General features: G+C 42.4%; 1 protein-coding gene across 34 annotated transcripts in view; it reads right to left on the bottom strand.

Moving 5' to 3' along the window:
- The window catches only part of NFASC (neurofascin), a 176,671-nt gene that overhangs the window by 64,784 nt on the left and 95,474 nt on the right, over positions 1-16,413 (bottom strand). For all 34 annotated transcript variants that reach the window (XR_014512541.1, XR_014512542.1, XR_014512543.1 and 31 more), the window contains 8 exons: positions 9,300-9,411; positions 7,981-8,165; positions 6,155-6,286; positions 5,505-5,648; positions 4,986-5,097; positions 4,558-4,724; positions 2,847-2,994; positions 1,351-1,475 (listed from right to left, as the gene is read on the bottom strand). Coding sequence is in view for 31 of the 34 variants with exons in the window: in XM_083445454.1 (XP_083301580.1) it covers positions 1,351-1,475; positions 2,847-2,994; positions 4,558-4,724; positions 4,986-5,097; positions 5,505-5,648; positions 6,155-6,286; positions 7,981-8,165; positions 9,300-9,411 (1,125 nt within the window). In the remaining 3 variants the exon portion in view is untranslated. The remainder of the gene's footprint in view (positions 1-1,350; positions 1,476-2,846; positions 2,995-4,557; positions 4,725-4,985; positions 5,098-5,504; positions 5,649-6,154; positions 6,287-7,980; positions 8,166-9,299; positions 9,412-16,413) is intronic.

Genomic DNA, 16,413 nt, shown 5'->3' on the forward strand with positions numbered 1-16,413 from the left:
CAGCCCTATCAGCACCACTGACTACAAGGACCAGAGTACAGACCTACAGGGAACTAGACAGAGGGCCTTCTCGGTAGTGGCGCCCACCCTGTGGAACGCCCTCCCATCAGATGTCAAAGAGATAAACAACTACCTGACATTCAGAAGACATCTTAAGGCAGCCGTGTTCAGGGAAGTTTTTAATATGTAACGCTGTACTGTTTTTAACAGTACAGCGTTTAGGGATGCGGGTGGCGCTGTGGGTAAAAGCCTCAGCGCCTAGGGCTTGCCAATCGAAAGGTCGGCGGTTCGAATCCCCGCAACGGGGTGCGCTCCCGTCGGTCGGTCCCAGCGCCTGCCAACCTAGCAGTTCGAAAGCACTCTTAAGTGCAAGTAGATAAATAGGGACCGCTTTCTAGCGGGAAGGTAAACGGCGTTTCCGTGTGCGGCTCTGGCTCGCCAGAGCAGCAATGTCACGCTGGCCACGTGACCCGGAAGTGTCTCCGGACAGCGCTGGCCCCCGGCCTCTTGAGTGAGATGGGCGCACAACCCTAGAGTCTGTCAAGACTGGCCCGTACGGGCAGGGGTACCTTTACCTTTACTGTTTTTAACACTTGATTGGGAGCCGCCCAGAGTGTCTGGGGAAATTCAGTCAGATGGGCGGGGTATAAATAAATTATTATTATTATTATTAGTAGTAGTAGTAGTATTATCACTGAATTTTCTTGGAAAACAGGCCCTACCAGCACCACTGCTATGCTCCTAAATGTATTCCAGTTATCCTCAATATTTTCCTAACTAGCTCACAGACAAGACTGAAACACAAAAGATGCAGAGTTGTTCAAAATGTTTGCTTAGGTGTCAGGGACTTCAACATCTGGACAAAACTCAAGTGTACTTCATTGACTTCAGATTAACCAAAGGCCTGTGGGCCCTGCCTGGTCACTTGCAACAAGGAATGGAAGGATCTGTCCATTTCATTTTTCTCAGTTTCTCATCTTTCCAATTTTAAATTCAGTTTCCCACATTTCTGCAGCATTTTGTGACTTTTTTTTTTTTTAATCCTCATGAAAATTAGCTACAGTTAGCAAGGTGCCCTGGTTAATTTTCAGATATCTGCTCAGAAATGCCACTGAAACCTTTTTGGGTAACCTTTTACTTTAAAGACAATACAGGGTGTTAGAAATTGTTAAGAGTAACATTCCAAATTCAAAGGAATTTGTTATTTGTTTCATGGCCATTGCACATGGTACCTGTATGTGTTACTCTACAACACAGGAGAACAGGTATTAAAATCTGTCAAAATAAGCTGTCAGTCCCCCCGTGGACCTCGCCTCAATCTCTGTAAACTTAAAAGGAATATCAAGTTACCCAGAACAGTGAGATGGGCTCTGGCAGTGTCTCGATCTAATTCAGTGCTGGCAACACAGGTGTAATATCCTTGATCTTTTTCAGCCACTCCATATATCGTCAGGCCATCTTCTTCTTTCTTCATCCTTTCACAAAAGGAAAACATCAGAAATAAATATACACACAGTAAGAATAATCTGACCCTGCAGCTTGCTTCAAGCAATGGCAGGACCAGCTGTAACAGCTATCTTGTGTATGTTTATTCATTTTAATTTTATTTAGAATACTTTTATGCTCCCCTGCATCTTATAATCTAAGGGCAGGTTACAAACAAAATGCAAACATAAGAGATAAAATATAAAATGATCTAGTACAACAATTTTACGTTCTGTAACATGGATGGGTAAGAAAACAGTCTCTGACCTCTGGTGACCAAATCTTTGTCTGAAATTGAAACTCCCTTTGCAATGCCCCTCCATGTAACTGGGTAAAGGTGTCCGTCCACTGGCGCAGAACTCTCATTGCACCCACTGAATGTGCAGGAGATGTACAGACAGCGGGATCCTCAACAGTGGTAGCCTTCAGAAAGCTCCAAAATATGGTGTTTTGTGGGTAGGCTGAGCTAGTCCTGGATCTGCTAGAGCTCAAGCTGGCCCTCCTGCTATAATTTACCAGCACTGGGCCATATCCAGGCCAGTTCCAGGCTGACCCAACAATTTCCATGCACCTCCACCTTCCAACCTGGCCAGTATGAGCAACCAGGCTAGAGATATGGCAGTAGCTCCACCTCTCTATCACACCCTGCTGCTGTCGTCTAGAATTTAGATTCTCCTGCCAAGCTTTTAATTTCCAGTAAGAGGTAAGAAACACACCCACTGTTATTTTCACACAGTCTGCTACTTCTGTTGTATGTCAGAGTAAGCAATATTAACTGCTGCATAGAGACACCACCCCCAGGAACAATATGGCAACAATTGGCCATTCCAAGTTTATTTACACTGTAAGACACTAATTAACAAATTACATGGAAATAATATTATTCAGTATGGTAGAAGAAGAGAGTGATTCTGGCTGGCTTTGGCAGCACAGCTACCTTATATAAAGTCAGACTATTTGTCCATCTACGGATGGGGGAACCTTTGGCCCTGCAGATGTTGTTGGATTCCAACTCCCATCAGCCCTAACCAGCTTGGCCAATGATCACGGATGATGGGAGTTATAGTCCAACAACATCCAGAAGCCCATGGCTTTCTCATCCCTGATCTAGGTCAATATTGTCTACTCTGGTTGGCAACAGCTCTTGAGGGTCCTATCACTTATCACTTGATAATTTTACCTGGAGATGTCAGGGGGAGAACCTGGGACCTTAAAACTACAGTCCCCCTCCCTGGAGAAAAGACAGCCGTACAGCTTACCAAGATAGCAAAATTATTTATTCCTTCTTTGTGTCCTCTGGATACATAAAATGTTAACATCTTGAGAAACATACAACCTATGAAAACGAAGACAGCACAGACCTGCTTCCAAAGTACAGGGGGGAATCATCCTTGAGCCAGGTGACCGTAAGTCTCAGCGTGGGGTCATGCCTAACCCGACACATTAGATGAACTGTGGAACCCTTCTTTGGCACAGCATCCTTTGGCCCATCTATGATCCTTGTCAGATCTGTGAAGAGTTATACAGTTATAAATCGTAAGAATGTAATTTTGGGGACTGTGCGAGTAGTCAGTCAAAGTCTACTGGATGAAACCACAGTCACTTTGGGCAATGAGAAATAATTTAGTCAGATTGCCGAGTTCCTACAGATTTCTAGCTGCAATTCTTTTCCATACCCATAACTACACGTTTAAGAGTGATAAATCCTGTAAATGTTCTTTTGTTCCATAGCAATGCCAACTTTCAATACACATGGTGGTGTATCTGAGACGTGTACTTTTGCGCTATGGATTGATTTGATAAATGGCTGTTTTAGAAAAGCAAGTTACTGTATTGTTCCGTGTATTGGAAAAAGACACAGAAAAATCATGTCAAAAAACTGGGGTTGTCCAATACACGGATAGTGGCATGGGGGGGGGAGAGATGTTGCGTGCAGGGAGCTATCTGGGGGCACTGGCTGGTGGCGCACAGTTTCTCCTGATGCCGCTGTACATGGGAAGCACTCCCTGGATCGTTTCCCACGCACAGCGGCATGGGGGAAGGTGCCCTCCAGCCAACTGGCTGGCTGGCTGGAGCGCAACTTCCCTTGATGCTGTTGTGCACAGGAAACCATCTAGGGAGTGTTTCCTGCCCACAGCTGCATGGGCAGAGAGGCTCAACAACTTTGGGCCATCTCCCCTCATTTTCTTAAAATGGAGTCCCCCCAAATAGGGGGGAGTCTTATATATGGGGGCATCTAATAGACGGAAAAGTACGGTATATCACAAATTTCAGTGGCAGGAACTGACCTGGTTTGGATAAGCTGTTTTAAATATTTCAGGTTACAGATATGTACTTCTCCAATATATTCACTGACTCCCACTCTGCGGTCCCTCCAGAGTTCTCAGCATCTGCTTAGGGAGCCCCCAAAGGCAAGGACGCCCAATGCTGACAGAGTGTGTGACAGAGTGTGTTCCCTTTCAGCTCACCGTCTCCATTCGTACCTCTTCTTTTATCCCACCCTGTCTCCTTACTCTCTATAATCTTTATATTTCCACCTCCTTCTCCTTCATTTCTATCTTTCCTTTACCCTACCCCCCTCCACTTAACGTATGTTGCAAGGATCTACTGATTAGGTGGTGAAACAGGGTCAAATGACAGATCCCTCCTGTCACTGGAGTGTGGTGCATGGTGTTGGGAGTCCATAGCATTCCCATCTCTGTGGCCAAAGCTAGACAGCCTCTGTATCTTCTCATAATGAAACAGGTAAGCAGGATGGTAAATGAACCAACTCACAGGCCTTTTGGAAATTGTTGCTTAGTGTTAGTTCGGGGGAGTCTATCAGCTATAACTCAACAAGTGACAGAGGCCCACAGTCCATTTATTTCAGGAACACTCAACCAGTCACATCATAGCATGTATTGCTGCTTTCCCTCCTGGTTATACTTAAAGCTGCCTTAAGACCCACTGAAGAGCACAGCTATTTATCCTTATGAGCATGAACTAAATATACCATTCTTGTCATCAAAGGGTACCCAAGATCTACATTATCTGGAGGATACTTGCTCTCTGCTTAAACAGAAGCCATCTTACCTTTTATTTCCAAACGAACCTGGTTCTGTGCTTTGCCCAGAAGATTGGTGGCCACACAGGTGTAAGTTCCTTGGTCTTCTTTCCGAGCCCTGATTATTTCCAAAGTCCCATTCTCGTGCACTATATAGTTGCCACCGTGCAGTGTGCTTCCCTGGCCATTCTTAAACCTCACAACAACACAAGAGAATGCTTGTAAGAGAGGGAAGCAGAATAAAGGTGCAGATTGACTTCCAAGTGTGGATACAGGATTGCAGAGAAAGTGAGCAATCCTCTGCTCAGTAGGCAGGTGGTTGAGATACATCCAAGATACATTCCTTTATGGCCATTTATCAATGAATATATATTTGATTCTAATAGAAACTCAATTGATTTAAAAAAAGATTATCTGTCCCAAACAGATGCTATGGCTTAATAATAAAAATCCTTACCATCGTAATGTGGGGATTGGGGATCCAAAGAATGGACAGTCAAGACGAGTCCGGTTGTTTAGAATTACTTTGATCAGCTGATTACGAGGGGCAAGGATCCGAGGAATAACATCTTTAAAAGAGATAGATAGATAGATAGATAGATAGCCTATAAAGGTAGTCAGAAATTTTCATTTGTTTTACAGAATATATTTCATTTCTAGCTTTACATTTTTGTTTATTTGGCTTTTGCTTATTGTTTTCATAAATGGATTTTTGTCCTCAATCCATTCTAGATGGGATGTGTGACACAATTAGCTTTAGAACGGAATAAATATATTCCTTTTGCCTACCAGTAACTGCCTACACATATAAGTAAACTCCTTTGCCTTTCATGAGTTAGATCAGTTGGCATTCAAGGATGTTATGGTTTGCTAGGGAAAGAGAAATAACGATTTCATGTTCACTTCAAAATAATGCGTTCAGTGACCCTCTATAATCTAAAGATGTCAAGAGCCCATTTGTCCATTCAATACTTACCCAGCACACTGACAAAGGCATTAGCCAGCAGGTACCCATGTTCATTAGAAGCATTGCATTGGTATACAGCACTGCTGCCACTTTGGATGTCCCGAAACATAACAGTGTCTCCCGTTACTTCACGGCTCGGGTTGGGAGTGGAACCTTTGAGAAAGACATAAACATAAGTGATACACAGTTTTTAGCATTGCCATTAATAGGGCTTGGCTAATCTGCCAATTTTGGTTTCTCACCTTTTCTCGTTTTCCCAAGTCTTCCATTTTCCACATCAATTTGTGTCTTTTTTAAAGTCCTCATGAAAATTCACCAGAATTTAAGTGTGAATTTCTTTTAATATACAGTATTGCATGTTTCTATGCAATTTTGCCCAATATACACATTTTTGCAAAGCTGAACATCTCAACATGGAAATGACTTCCTTTTCTGTGGTGCCATGCCCCCAGGACGCGTGTCACGCCCCTGGGATGTGTGCCGGGCCCACCCCCACCTGCTCTCCGCCCCGCGGTGCTGGTGAAGCTCCGCCACTGATGCTATGTATGGTCATCAGTTAAGATCACATTTACTTGAAATTACAGCATTTTCTTCTCCACACCCATGAAATCAAGATACACTATAAGCCATTATCTTCTGTTCATAACAGGTTTGCTTACTTTCTATAGGTTCTCCATTCACCAGCCACTGGATGGAAGGCTTGGGGTTACCATTGGCTCGGCAAACCAGTCTCCCATCCTCACCAGGAGCCAAAATAAGATTCTCTGGTTCATCCAACCAGTAAGGAGCAGCTTTAGAACAAGAGAGTGAGAGACACACACCAAAGTGTATTATAGCTATCTCAGCAAAGCTCCTTTTGTGTTCTTTCAGCATAGGCTATACTGATTAGTATAGAAAAGTGACTGATAATCATCCTTCTGTACCATTTTTTTTAAACGCACCATCTCAAGAACAGCTGAACATGACCAGCATAGACATATACAGCAGACACGATAAGCCTGTGTCAATAACACTTAATAAAAATCCAGCAGCAGTAAGCAGCCGTATTAATTTCCCACAAAGTATCAAAGCAAGGTTTTCAGGCATTGTGGGAAACTTAAGTGGCCACAAAGAACTGCCACCACCAGGCACGGCTGGGGGACTCTGTCCTAGGAGGGGCTGACTAAAGGGCACTTTGCCCATGATCCTCTCAAACTTGGAGCTTGCCTTGGTAGATTGTAGCTTTATGGGAGGAAACCAGCACTTTGGTATAGGTTATAAAACAATTAAGGTCAAAATTGATGTCACTGCTGGAAATGTTTGGTTATTATTACTAAGTGTTTTTTGTGGATATTACACCGCCAGGATAAGATACAGCTAGGGTTCTTCTTATATAACACAGGGAGGATTCACCTTACTGGTAGCAAAAGAGTACAGTGGTACCTCAGGTTACAAACACTTCGGGTTACAAACATTTTGGGTTACAGACTCCACTAACCCGGAAGTAGTACCTCGGATTAAGAACTTTGCCCCAGGATGAGAACAGAAATCACACGGCAGTGGTGTGGCGGCGGCAGGAAACCCCATTAGCTAAAGTGGTATCACAGGTTAAGAACGGTTTCAGGTTAAGAACGGACCTCCGGAACGAATTAAGTTCGTAACCAGAGGTCCCACTGTACTGTTCTTATTCATGTAAATAAAAATTCTATTGTCTCTTTGCTGAAGTCAGTCTTTTTTCATATTGACAGGAACAGTAATGTTCTGGAGGCACAAATTAGATCAACCTGGGTTGAGGAAACATGCATCTCTCATAATGACAGAATGTTGTATAGGGGATGTATTCTCCCTAATGATATTAATGACTAAGTGTATTAAGTCTGAATGCTCATCTATGGAATAAATATTACTAGGAACATATATCAAGCATGTGAGAAGTAAGAGTTATCTTGAGTCCTTTTCCTTGACACCTGGTTTTCAGCATGCAGGTTTTTTATATAAAAATAATAATAATGCAAGAACATTCCATCCTGAAATCTCCCACCTGCAGTCCAGTTTCAACACATAACCTTCAAGTAGTACAGTTTCAACCCATAGCCTGCCGCTTGTGTTAATCAGAGAACGCTGTTATTGGGTGGCATATAAATGTGGCAGATAGATAAATAGCTCTTATTTCAGCAACAGGCTTCATGCAGTTTAAGAAAAATACTTCCTGAACATTTCCCATAAAACCAAGCCAGCAATGACAGGCTTATGCTCTCTTCTGCCAAGTACAAGGAAGATATATGAGCCACAAGCTTAGATGGCAGAGGATTTCAATAGTTTAGCTAGAAGGGTGTGTATGAATGAAATATTTCTTATCTTTGGTTGCTACAGAGGAAGATTTCCCAGGTTAGCCTGATCCCATCCTTCTAGGACAGAACACTCTGTTCTCCGTAAATCCCTCCCAGGTGCCTTTTGATTTGCTAATTGGCAAAGGAATAAGAATGGTATAGTAAATATGACGTACCCTTCACTCTCACCGAGATTGTGTGGCGGCTAGTTCCCACTTTGTTGGAAGCTAAGCAGAAGTATTCCCCAGAATCTTCCTCAGAAACATTGGCAATATGAAGAGCCTTGTTGAAGTTCTCTAGCTTGGTCCTGCCTGCTGGGAGATCACCTCCTTTCTTGTGCCACACGATGTCTGGTGTTGGGCTACAGGAAAGAGGAGAAGAGGGTTTGACATGAAGCCTCTCCCAACATGAAATGTACACTATAAAGGAATTCCCTGCAGCCCAGCTTCTTAATTTAAAGCTGGGGTTCTCACTTAGCATTCTCTCAAAATCCCAGACAAGCACTGCCAAGGAGGTTGTGAGGATGTATCTTCACTGAAGAAAACCAATGATTTAATGCTTAAGAACATGCACGTACAAGATTCTGTGTTAAACCCCTGGTTTCTATGGTAATAATATTTCAGGGAGCAGTTCACAGAAAGACTTTGGTCTGAGAGAGCCTTGTAAGCCATTGACACTTGAGAATAGGTATCCAACTAATGTGTGGTGTCAGTGCAAGGATTTATCTTTGTACAACAAAACTTTCCCCTTCTCTCCTTCCCCACTGCATACTCCCCCCCCCACTCTGTTCTGGAGGGGGAATCCCTAGGATAGATACGGGGTGGCATGGGGGAGGAGAAGGGGGAAGTGCCATTGCCCATCCTTGCACTGATGGCACCTGTTAATTGTATAATAAATATTGAATCTGGCTTATGGGTCATGTAAATTGCTTGAATGAAGCTTCCTACTGATAATCACTATTTTGTAGTTACAGGAGTTAATGTTGGCAGTATAAACTGTGATAACTGATCTCTACTGGTAGATCACTGGACGCCTGTGGCAGATCACTGGCTCCCCCCCCCCCCAAGAAGCTGAACAACTTTGGCTCCCCTAAAAAAAAAAGCTGAACAACTTTGACCTGAATCCCCCAAAACAGGGCTTTCCTTCCTGCCAGTCTCTTGTAGATCACAGTCTCTTGGGAGTTGGCCATCCCCGCCATATATTATCCCTGTACTGCTCTTGAAAAGCTCTCATAACCATAGATATTACTGTTGATGTGAACAACAGTCAAGCCACATCCCATTAAAATGAATGGATTTTAGTTTCCCATTGGAGCCACGTTATTTCACATCCTTAAAGGAGATGCTTTCTATTTGCTAACACTCCAATAAGGAGGAATCAACAGTCAGCTGTGATTTTACCCCCATGAAAATCTGCAGGAAACATAAGATCTAGACCAGGAGGATAGAGACGTATGTGACACACCATGGTTCCCCTGATCCCAAGTGGTACGTACACTCCCGAGGCAATGCATTCCAGCAAGAGGTCCTCCCCTCTCAGCACCATCTGATTGCTTGAAGTCCCAATGGGGTACATGAAGCTGGGGTGCCTTTCTGTGATACCTCGGGCTGAAATCAGGACATAAGGGGGAAAAATACACACTTGTAAATCCTTCTTCTCTACAGAGCGACTGGAAATGAAAGACAACCAACAGCAGGAGACAGGATGTAAACATATCAAGAGGCACAGAAAATCAGAGTCTTTCCAACCCCACAGACTTGATGGGGAAGTCTTTGTGGAGGTTGAGGCAGATGCTGAAATGATAAATTGAAATGGAAATAACAGACAAGGGAAGGAAGGAGCAGGGAATGGCAAGAAGGAATGGTGATGTTCCAGACGGATCACTTTATTCATAGCAAGAACACGTCAATTTAAGTAAGATTTTGCATTTAACAATGCACATGCTTTGACTCTGAAAAGCAGCTCTAGTAAAATTATAGATTTCCATTTCTCTTCAAAATAAATTATTTCACTGCAGTCAATGGGCCTTGACAAGGATAAATGTAGCTGGACTGTTGTTTCTACTTGACAGCAAATACAGAATGATTGTCATTTCTACACTATCAATTTCAGTCTGGTGAATTTGCTAGAACTAATTAGGGATGTTCTGGGGGAAGAAAAAATAAATGTGACAAACACAGAGTTTAGATCTTATGCACTAAATTACTTCTATCTTCTATAATTACTTTCTGCGATTTACCACTCCTGTATCTCTCAAAAATAGATTTATTTTGTAATGGACTAGTTTGGGTTATGAATGACTCCCGTACAAAATACACAAATTTTCTCTTCTGAACATAATAGTGTTGCCTACTAAGAAAGAGCGCATAAATTTCAGTTGGATAGGAATGAAAATAACATGGTAGTGAAATATTTCAATATCTACAGGGCCTCATAATCCAAGACCCTTCTTCGTGTGCCTCCTCCATGAGAGGTCTGGAGGGTTGCAATATGAGATATAATATTAAAATTAAAATTATTATTTGTTTTTTATACTACCCTTCATCTGTAGATTTCATGGCAGTTTGCAGCATAAAAATACAAGATAAAAGCAACAAATACATAATAAAAACAAGAAAAGAACAAACCAGCACCCTCCCCAGAATAGATATAAATACAAGAAGGCTGCTCACATAGGATGTAAAAACAAAGTACATAGACAGAGCTCTTTTCTGCACCAGGCAAGCAATAGTGCAACACAAGACATCTGCGCATTTAAATGAAAATTAACCCAGTAGCATGATGACATTACAATCTGTGCTAATGAATGGTGTCACAAGACATTATCACAATAATAATAACATAGTTATTCTGTGCTACTCAGTGTGGGGACATCACTTTCAGGAACTGGAGATTTCCATAGATGATGACACACACAGCCTGCAAAGAAGGGGAGCAAACATTTAAGGCAAGATGACTGACAAGACAAGAACCATGGAAGTGTTAAAACACAGAAGCCAAAAAAGTACATGGAAGACTGATAAAAAACCACCACAACCGTTTTCCATAAATGCATGAAAGAAGTCTGCAAAGGAAACAGACTAACCACATGCATAAAACATAGACGTGGGCAAAGGAGACGTGATAGGCTGAAAGCAACAGAGGCAACAACAACAAAAAAGCAGGTTATTTTCCAGCTTGATGAAGCCACGTTAACAGTGGTGTTAAATGAGGTAAATGTCTGGCATTAGCCAAGAGATATTCAAGGCTAAAAGAGGAAGCAAATTATGGACTGGAGCTACTGGACTAAGATAAATGGATGCTGCAATGTAAGACATGTACTGAATGAATTGGTTTAGACAAATATTTCTACTACACTGATGAAAACTCCATCCTGAACCAGCAGTTCAGCAAGAGGCTATGTTCTGTTTATGGGCATGGGTGCTGAAGATCTCTCATATGTATAGGCAGGAAAGGAATGTAGGGTCAAGGATAAACGTCTGCAAAGTTAAGTTCACCTGCAGGCTGAGCCTAAGGACTTCATTAGGAAAACCCGCAATTCAAACTTCCAGGCTTGTTCACAAGCCGCAGCAGTAACATATGAGATGACAATATATATATCTATGCAAGCATGTAGTTAATTAATTATTTGGTTAGCAGCATATCACTACAAAGTAAATAACTGATAGCATTTACAAGACATATTTCAGATTGCTTCACTGAACACTTACTTTGCATAGAGACTTGGTTCAATCCCTGGCATCTCCAGGGATCTCTGGGAAAGACCCCTCTCTAAAGCCCTGGAAAACACTGGGTCAGCCCAGGGAGTTTTAAGGTGGATGGACCAATGGTCCAACTCAGTATAAGGCAGTTTCCTAAATTCCTATGTAATGGTTGCTATGCTTGGAATCTCTAATGTAAATCTCCAGTAACAAAATGTCCTCTCACAAACCAAAGCTTAGGAAAAAAAGAGGCACAGTTCACCAGGAACATCTCTGGCATAAGCTTCTTTGAAACAAATGGGAATTTCACCAAGAACGAATGTTGCTGTTGTGCAACCCTTACTTATTTCCAAGGAGCCTGTGGGAAAGATGCTAACAGTTCATTCTGCTGACCATCTTCAGATAGAACAGCTGTAGTGTGATGTGATCATTGACGCAAACACATAGAATATAATTGTCATGTACATGCAGGATGTGTCTTGGAAAACTGGGATAATTTACTCTTTTAATCCTTTGAATATTAACACACCATTAAAACACCACCACCACCAGGTTGAAGTGCTTTTCCTCAAATGCTTGTGGAAGAGCTTGCACCTGTAGTATAATAGGTAGGTAGGTTCTAGAGCAGTCCACGTGTTTTTCTCCTTTTGCTAGAGGAAGCACAAGTGGAACAGTATTTCACTTTTCTTGAGCAGCACTACAGTAGAATAAGACTGTCCTTCTATGAGCAGCAAACACCTTCCGCATGAGGAAGGGCACCATTGGAGCTAACACCTTCTTCCAGGTGTAATACAAATGATAAAATTGCACCACTGATGCTGCTGAACCACTGCCCAACTGAAGCTAGTCCTGTTTACCAACTGTATCCCCCACCTCTTATTTTTTTATCCCAGTGCAGTTGAGCAGCATCAAACCACAGCGGTGGTCAACAAATTACAGGTCAACTCAGCTCCATGGCCATCTTAAGACCAAGGCACAAAGTAACCTGCTCTGCTAGAAAATCCTGCCTCTGGCTTGTTTAAGGCCAGTGGTTACCATAATGATACAACACCAAGTTTACTGTAGGGTACTCATACTGCCACATAATCATAATATCTCTGCTCCAATCTCTTCTGCCCTGTGCACACAACACTTTTGTTTCTGTAAGCTCCCTGTGAATCTGTCCTGGTTGCTGAAACAGACCCTGTAACACTGAAATAATGGAGTTCAGCTGGGCACCAGCTTTGCATCTATCACACCATGCAGGAGGCACAGAGTTGTGCATTTGACATAATCCCCTTAATCGGATTTACAAATGTGTAATAGGAAAAGATTATACATTACTAAATTTCAAGCTTCCGTATTATTAATATGCTCCTAGGAGTAAAATTATTCTAAGAAAGCTAGAAAAGTAAGGAATAGAGTATGAACAATATCAAGGAACAGAGCTCCTAATTTAATTTTATATATTACAATTTATTTTAATTAAAAAAATAGTTTTGATGAAGTGTAGCTCAAACATTTGATACTAGGTCAGCGTTTTTCTGGATTAAAATGGAAACACTTCACTCTTACACCCAAAGACACACACACACACAGAGAGAGAGAGAGAGAGAGAGAGAGAGAGAGCGCACATTTCTCAATTAGTCCCCAGGTCAGTCAGCAGGCATCCTTCTTGGAACTGTAGGATAGCGCAGTTATTATAATTCCCAATGGTCTCACCCTTCCCTAAGTCCAGTCACTCAGAGCTCAGGTATGGAACTATACTGTCTGGGAAACAGCAGTCATTAAGATCTCCTGTGTGCCACTTCATAGGGTACATGAGGGAATCCTAGTGCATCCTTGGTCTCCCTTCAAATGATGGTACTGTCTAAACACTGGCACGGGGAAGGGAAAATGAGTACTAGTGCAATGGGCCGGTACATTCCAATGAGCACTGAACAATAGAAGCATCTAACCAAGTGTCCTAACTTCAAGCTGCACCTTGGTTCAGTAGCAGCTGGTGGTGTGGTGTGAGCATGGGTGCATGATCTGGCATCCCAATGCTGCCTGTCACTGCAATTTACAGAGAGGGAGGGGACAAGACAGTGGGGAGCTTGGCGCAGGAATGTCAGATTGGTGCAGTGCAATCACAGCATCGGAGCCAATCTCCTCTCTCAACTGACAGAAACACATGGCATTGGGAAGCCAGGCCAGTAATGCAGCCCCACTCACACTGCCCCACTATAGCTTTGGTCTCTCTCACTAGCATGTTATGCTACCTTCTCTGGGAATCATTGTTCTAGACATTTAGGTGTCTGAAAAAACATCCTCTATCGTGTCTCTCACCCACTTAGACTACAGTTCGATTCATACACACTGAGCTAATGTGAATTTCATATGAACCAGGCCTTGAGGAGTTCAGTGAATCACTGATGCAGCTGGGTGTAAAATTCTCTCTGTAGGAAAAAGCATCTCATGCCTAATTTTCAAACTTGAAGCTTGACCTGGACATTATCAGTGCCCCACAGTAGAGCTCAAAAAATGCACACACTTATGAGCTTAGGTGAGCCTTATTTAATATGAAAAAGAATGTTGACACAGCCATGAACAATGTTCAGATGCTATAGATGAGCTTTCAGGGTGTCACAGAGCCTGATAAGTACCAGTCCAATTTCTAGCGCTACTTCCTGATCTACTTGCCAGACTGGTGCTGGTTTGACTTTCTCCAACATCCATGCAAAAAATCTGGCCCTTTATGGAATCCATGCTGCAAGATGAAGCAATGGTCACCATCTTTGATAGCTTTGGAAGGTGATCTCGAAAAATTCACTGAGGTTCTGCCTACCGGTCATGATGCTCATATGCAACCTCCAGATTCAGAGGCAGCATGTAACTGACTACCAGTTGTTGGGGACTAAGAACATACAAACATGAACCTTGAAGGATCAGGCCAGAGACAAGCATCCTGTTCTCAAAGTGGCCAACCAAATGCCTGTGGAAAGCACACAAGCAGGACCTTTATGCAACAGCCCTTGGTCCACCTGTGATTCCCAGCAACTGGTAATCAGAGGCATGTTGCCTCTGACAGTGGAGGTGGAATATTAGGAAGGAGCTATAGCCTTCATGCCCTACTTATAGGTTTTCTGGAGGCATTTGGTTGGCCGCTTAGGAAACTGGGTGCTGGACTTTAGTCTGATCCAGCACAGATCTTATGCTCACATCAAAAATGTTCTTGGAAATTAAGCATGCTTTGTCAAATTTTCAGCCAGAGAGATTAAAGTAGGTCTGGCATAATAAAGATTTTCTATGCTAGGTGCACAACAACTACCTTCTTTTGCCATGGGAACGCTCGAGTCTGCATCATGTAACCATCACTATTCTTCAGTAAATCGTGGCGTCCTTTTCAACAGCTGTCCTCTATGGGCATCTCAAGGGCATCCCTGATTCTAATTAAAGGAACATTTCTTGTGACTCTTCCATTTACTTAGAACATACTGTGCTGCAGGCACTTTGCAGGGAGGGGTGAGGGTTAAAAGAAGAAGTTCTAAACACAAATGATTGATTTCAGTTAAACTTGCTTCCAAACATGAGAAGCAAGCTTGCTAGAGTAGTCCCATGGCAGTTTTTGCTACTACAAAACCAGCCTATCCATACTTTATATGGTAGCTATGTTCTTAAGACTTTTCACATTGTAGCATATTCTTCACTTCAAATCATCAGCCATGTTTTACGATACAAAATTTACATCCTTTATTCAGACACCATAGCATTACACTGTTTGATCTTTTAGATCTTGCTCTGGCCAGTCTACATCCAGACAGCCTAATTAGAAGCTAATGAAGGAGTGCTAACAACCTTAATGGAAACAGTGTTCAAGTTTGGGCTGTTCTTCACTATTTATCTACTATATTTGTATACTGATTTTCATCAAAATTGGCTCTCAAAGCAGTTCAAAACAATAGTTGATCTACAGGCAGATACTATTCTCAAAATATAATTTAGAAGACTATTAAAAATCAATCTGAACTATTTATTATTGGATTAAACTTTAATTCAGACAGGTGAGGTGGATTAAGGAAACAGGAAAAACCCTGTTGAGAAAGCTACACTTAACAAAATAACAAAGAAGAAGACCATAGCAGACACCTAGCAAATGTAGCAGGATCGCTACCCTAAGCATAAGTATGGGCTCTGACTCTCAACTTGGACTAGTGGCACTGGAGATAAAGATGCTGTAAACTGATCAGCATCATGACCAAGCCCAAGCCAGAAACTCTTGGATCAGGGGCCCTTCAATCAATCAGGATATCTGGAGTTTTCAGCCCCCTGAGGAATTGACAGCCTCCATGTTAGGGGGCCTGTACACCCAAATTGGCCTGTCAATGTAAAAATGCAACACCAAAATCCAAAGGAAAAGAAGAAAGAAAGGTGGGATATAAATGTAATACAAACCAACCAACCAACCAACCAACCAGGAAGTAGGAAAATGCATGCTGCTCCATTTTAGAGTACTAAGTAAGAAGTATACACCCATGTCCCCAATAGATGGTTGGTGGTTCTAGCAACCTATAGAAATGGATTAATCTCAAGAGAATTAAAAAGGTAAGCTTGGAGTGGAAAACCTGTTCCACACAAAAGCAAGCGGCTGCTAAAGCCAGGTTTAGGAGGAGGATGGGGACAGGAAGATCCATGTTTTGCAACTCAGATTGCTTGATCAGAGAGGCAATCTGTCTCACTGCCTACAACAGAACAACTTCTTTCAAGCCTAATTTCAGAGAGGGGAGAGACGATGGTAGGGTACCCAATAGATAACAGGGTAAGCCTCTGAGGGCACACATGTGGCAACTGTGGAGCACACAGTCTCCAAACAATGAGAAAAGAAATCAAATGAAATGTACACAAAACACAAGTTGGATGGGGCAGAAATTGTTAGAATTCCTGCTCCAT

The sequence above is a fragment of the Podarcis tiliguerta genome (genome assembly GCF_965153285.1).
Source record: "Podarcis tiliguerta genome assembly, chromosome: 6".
NCBI classification, from domain to species: Eukaryota; Metazoa; Chordata; class Lepidosauria; order Squamata; family Lacertidae; genus Podarcis; species Podarcis tiliguerta.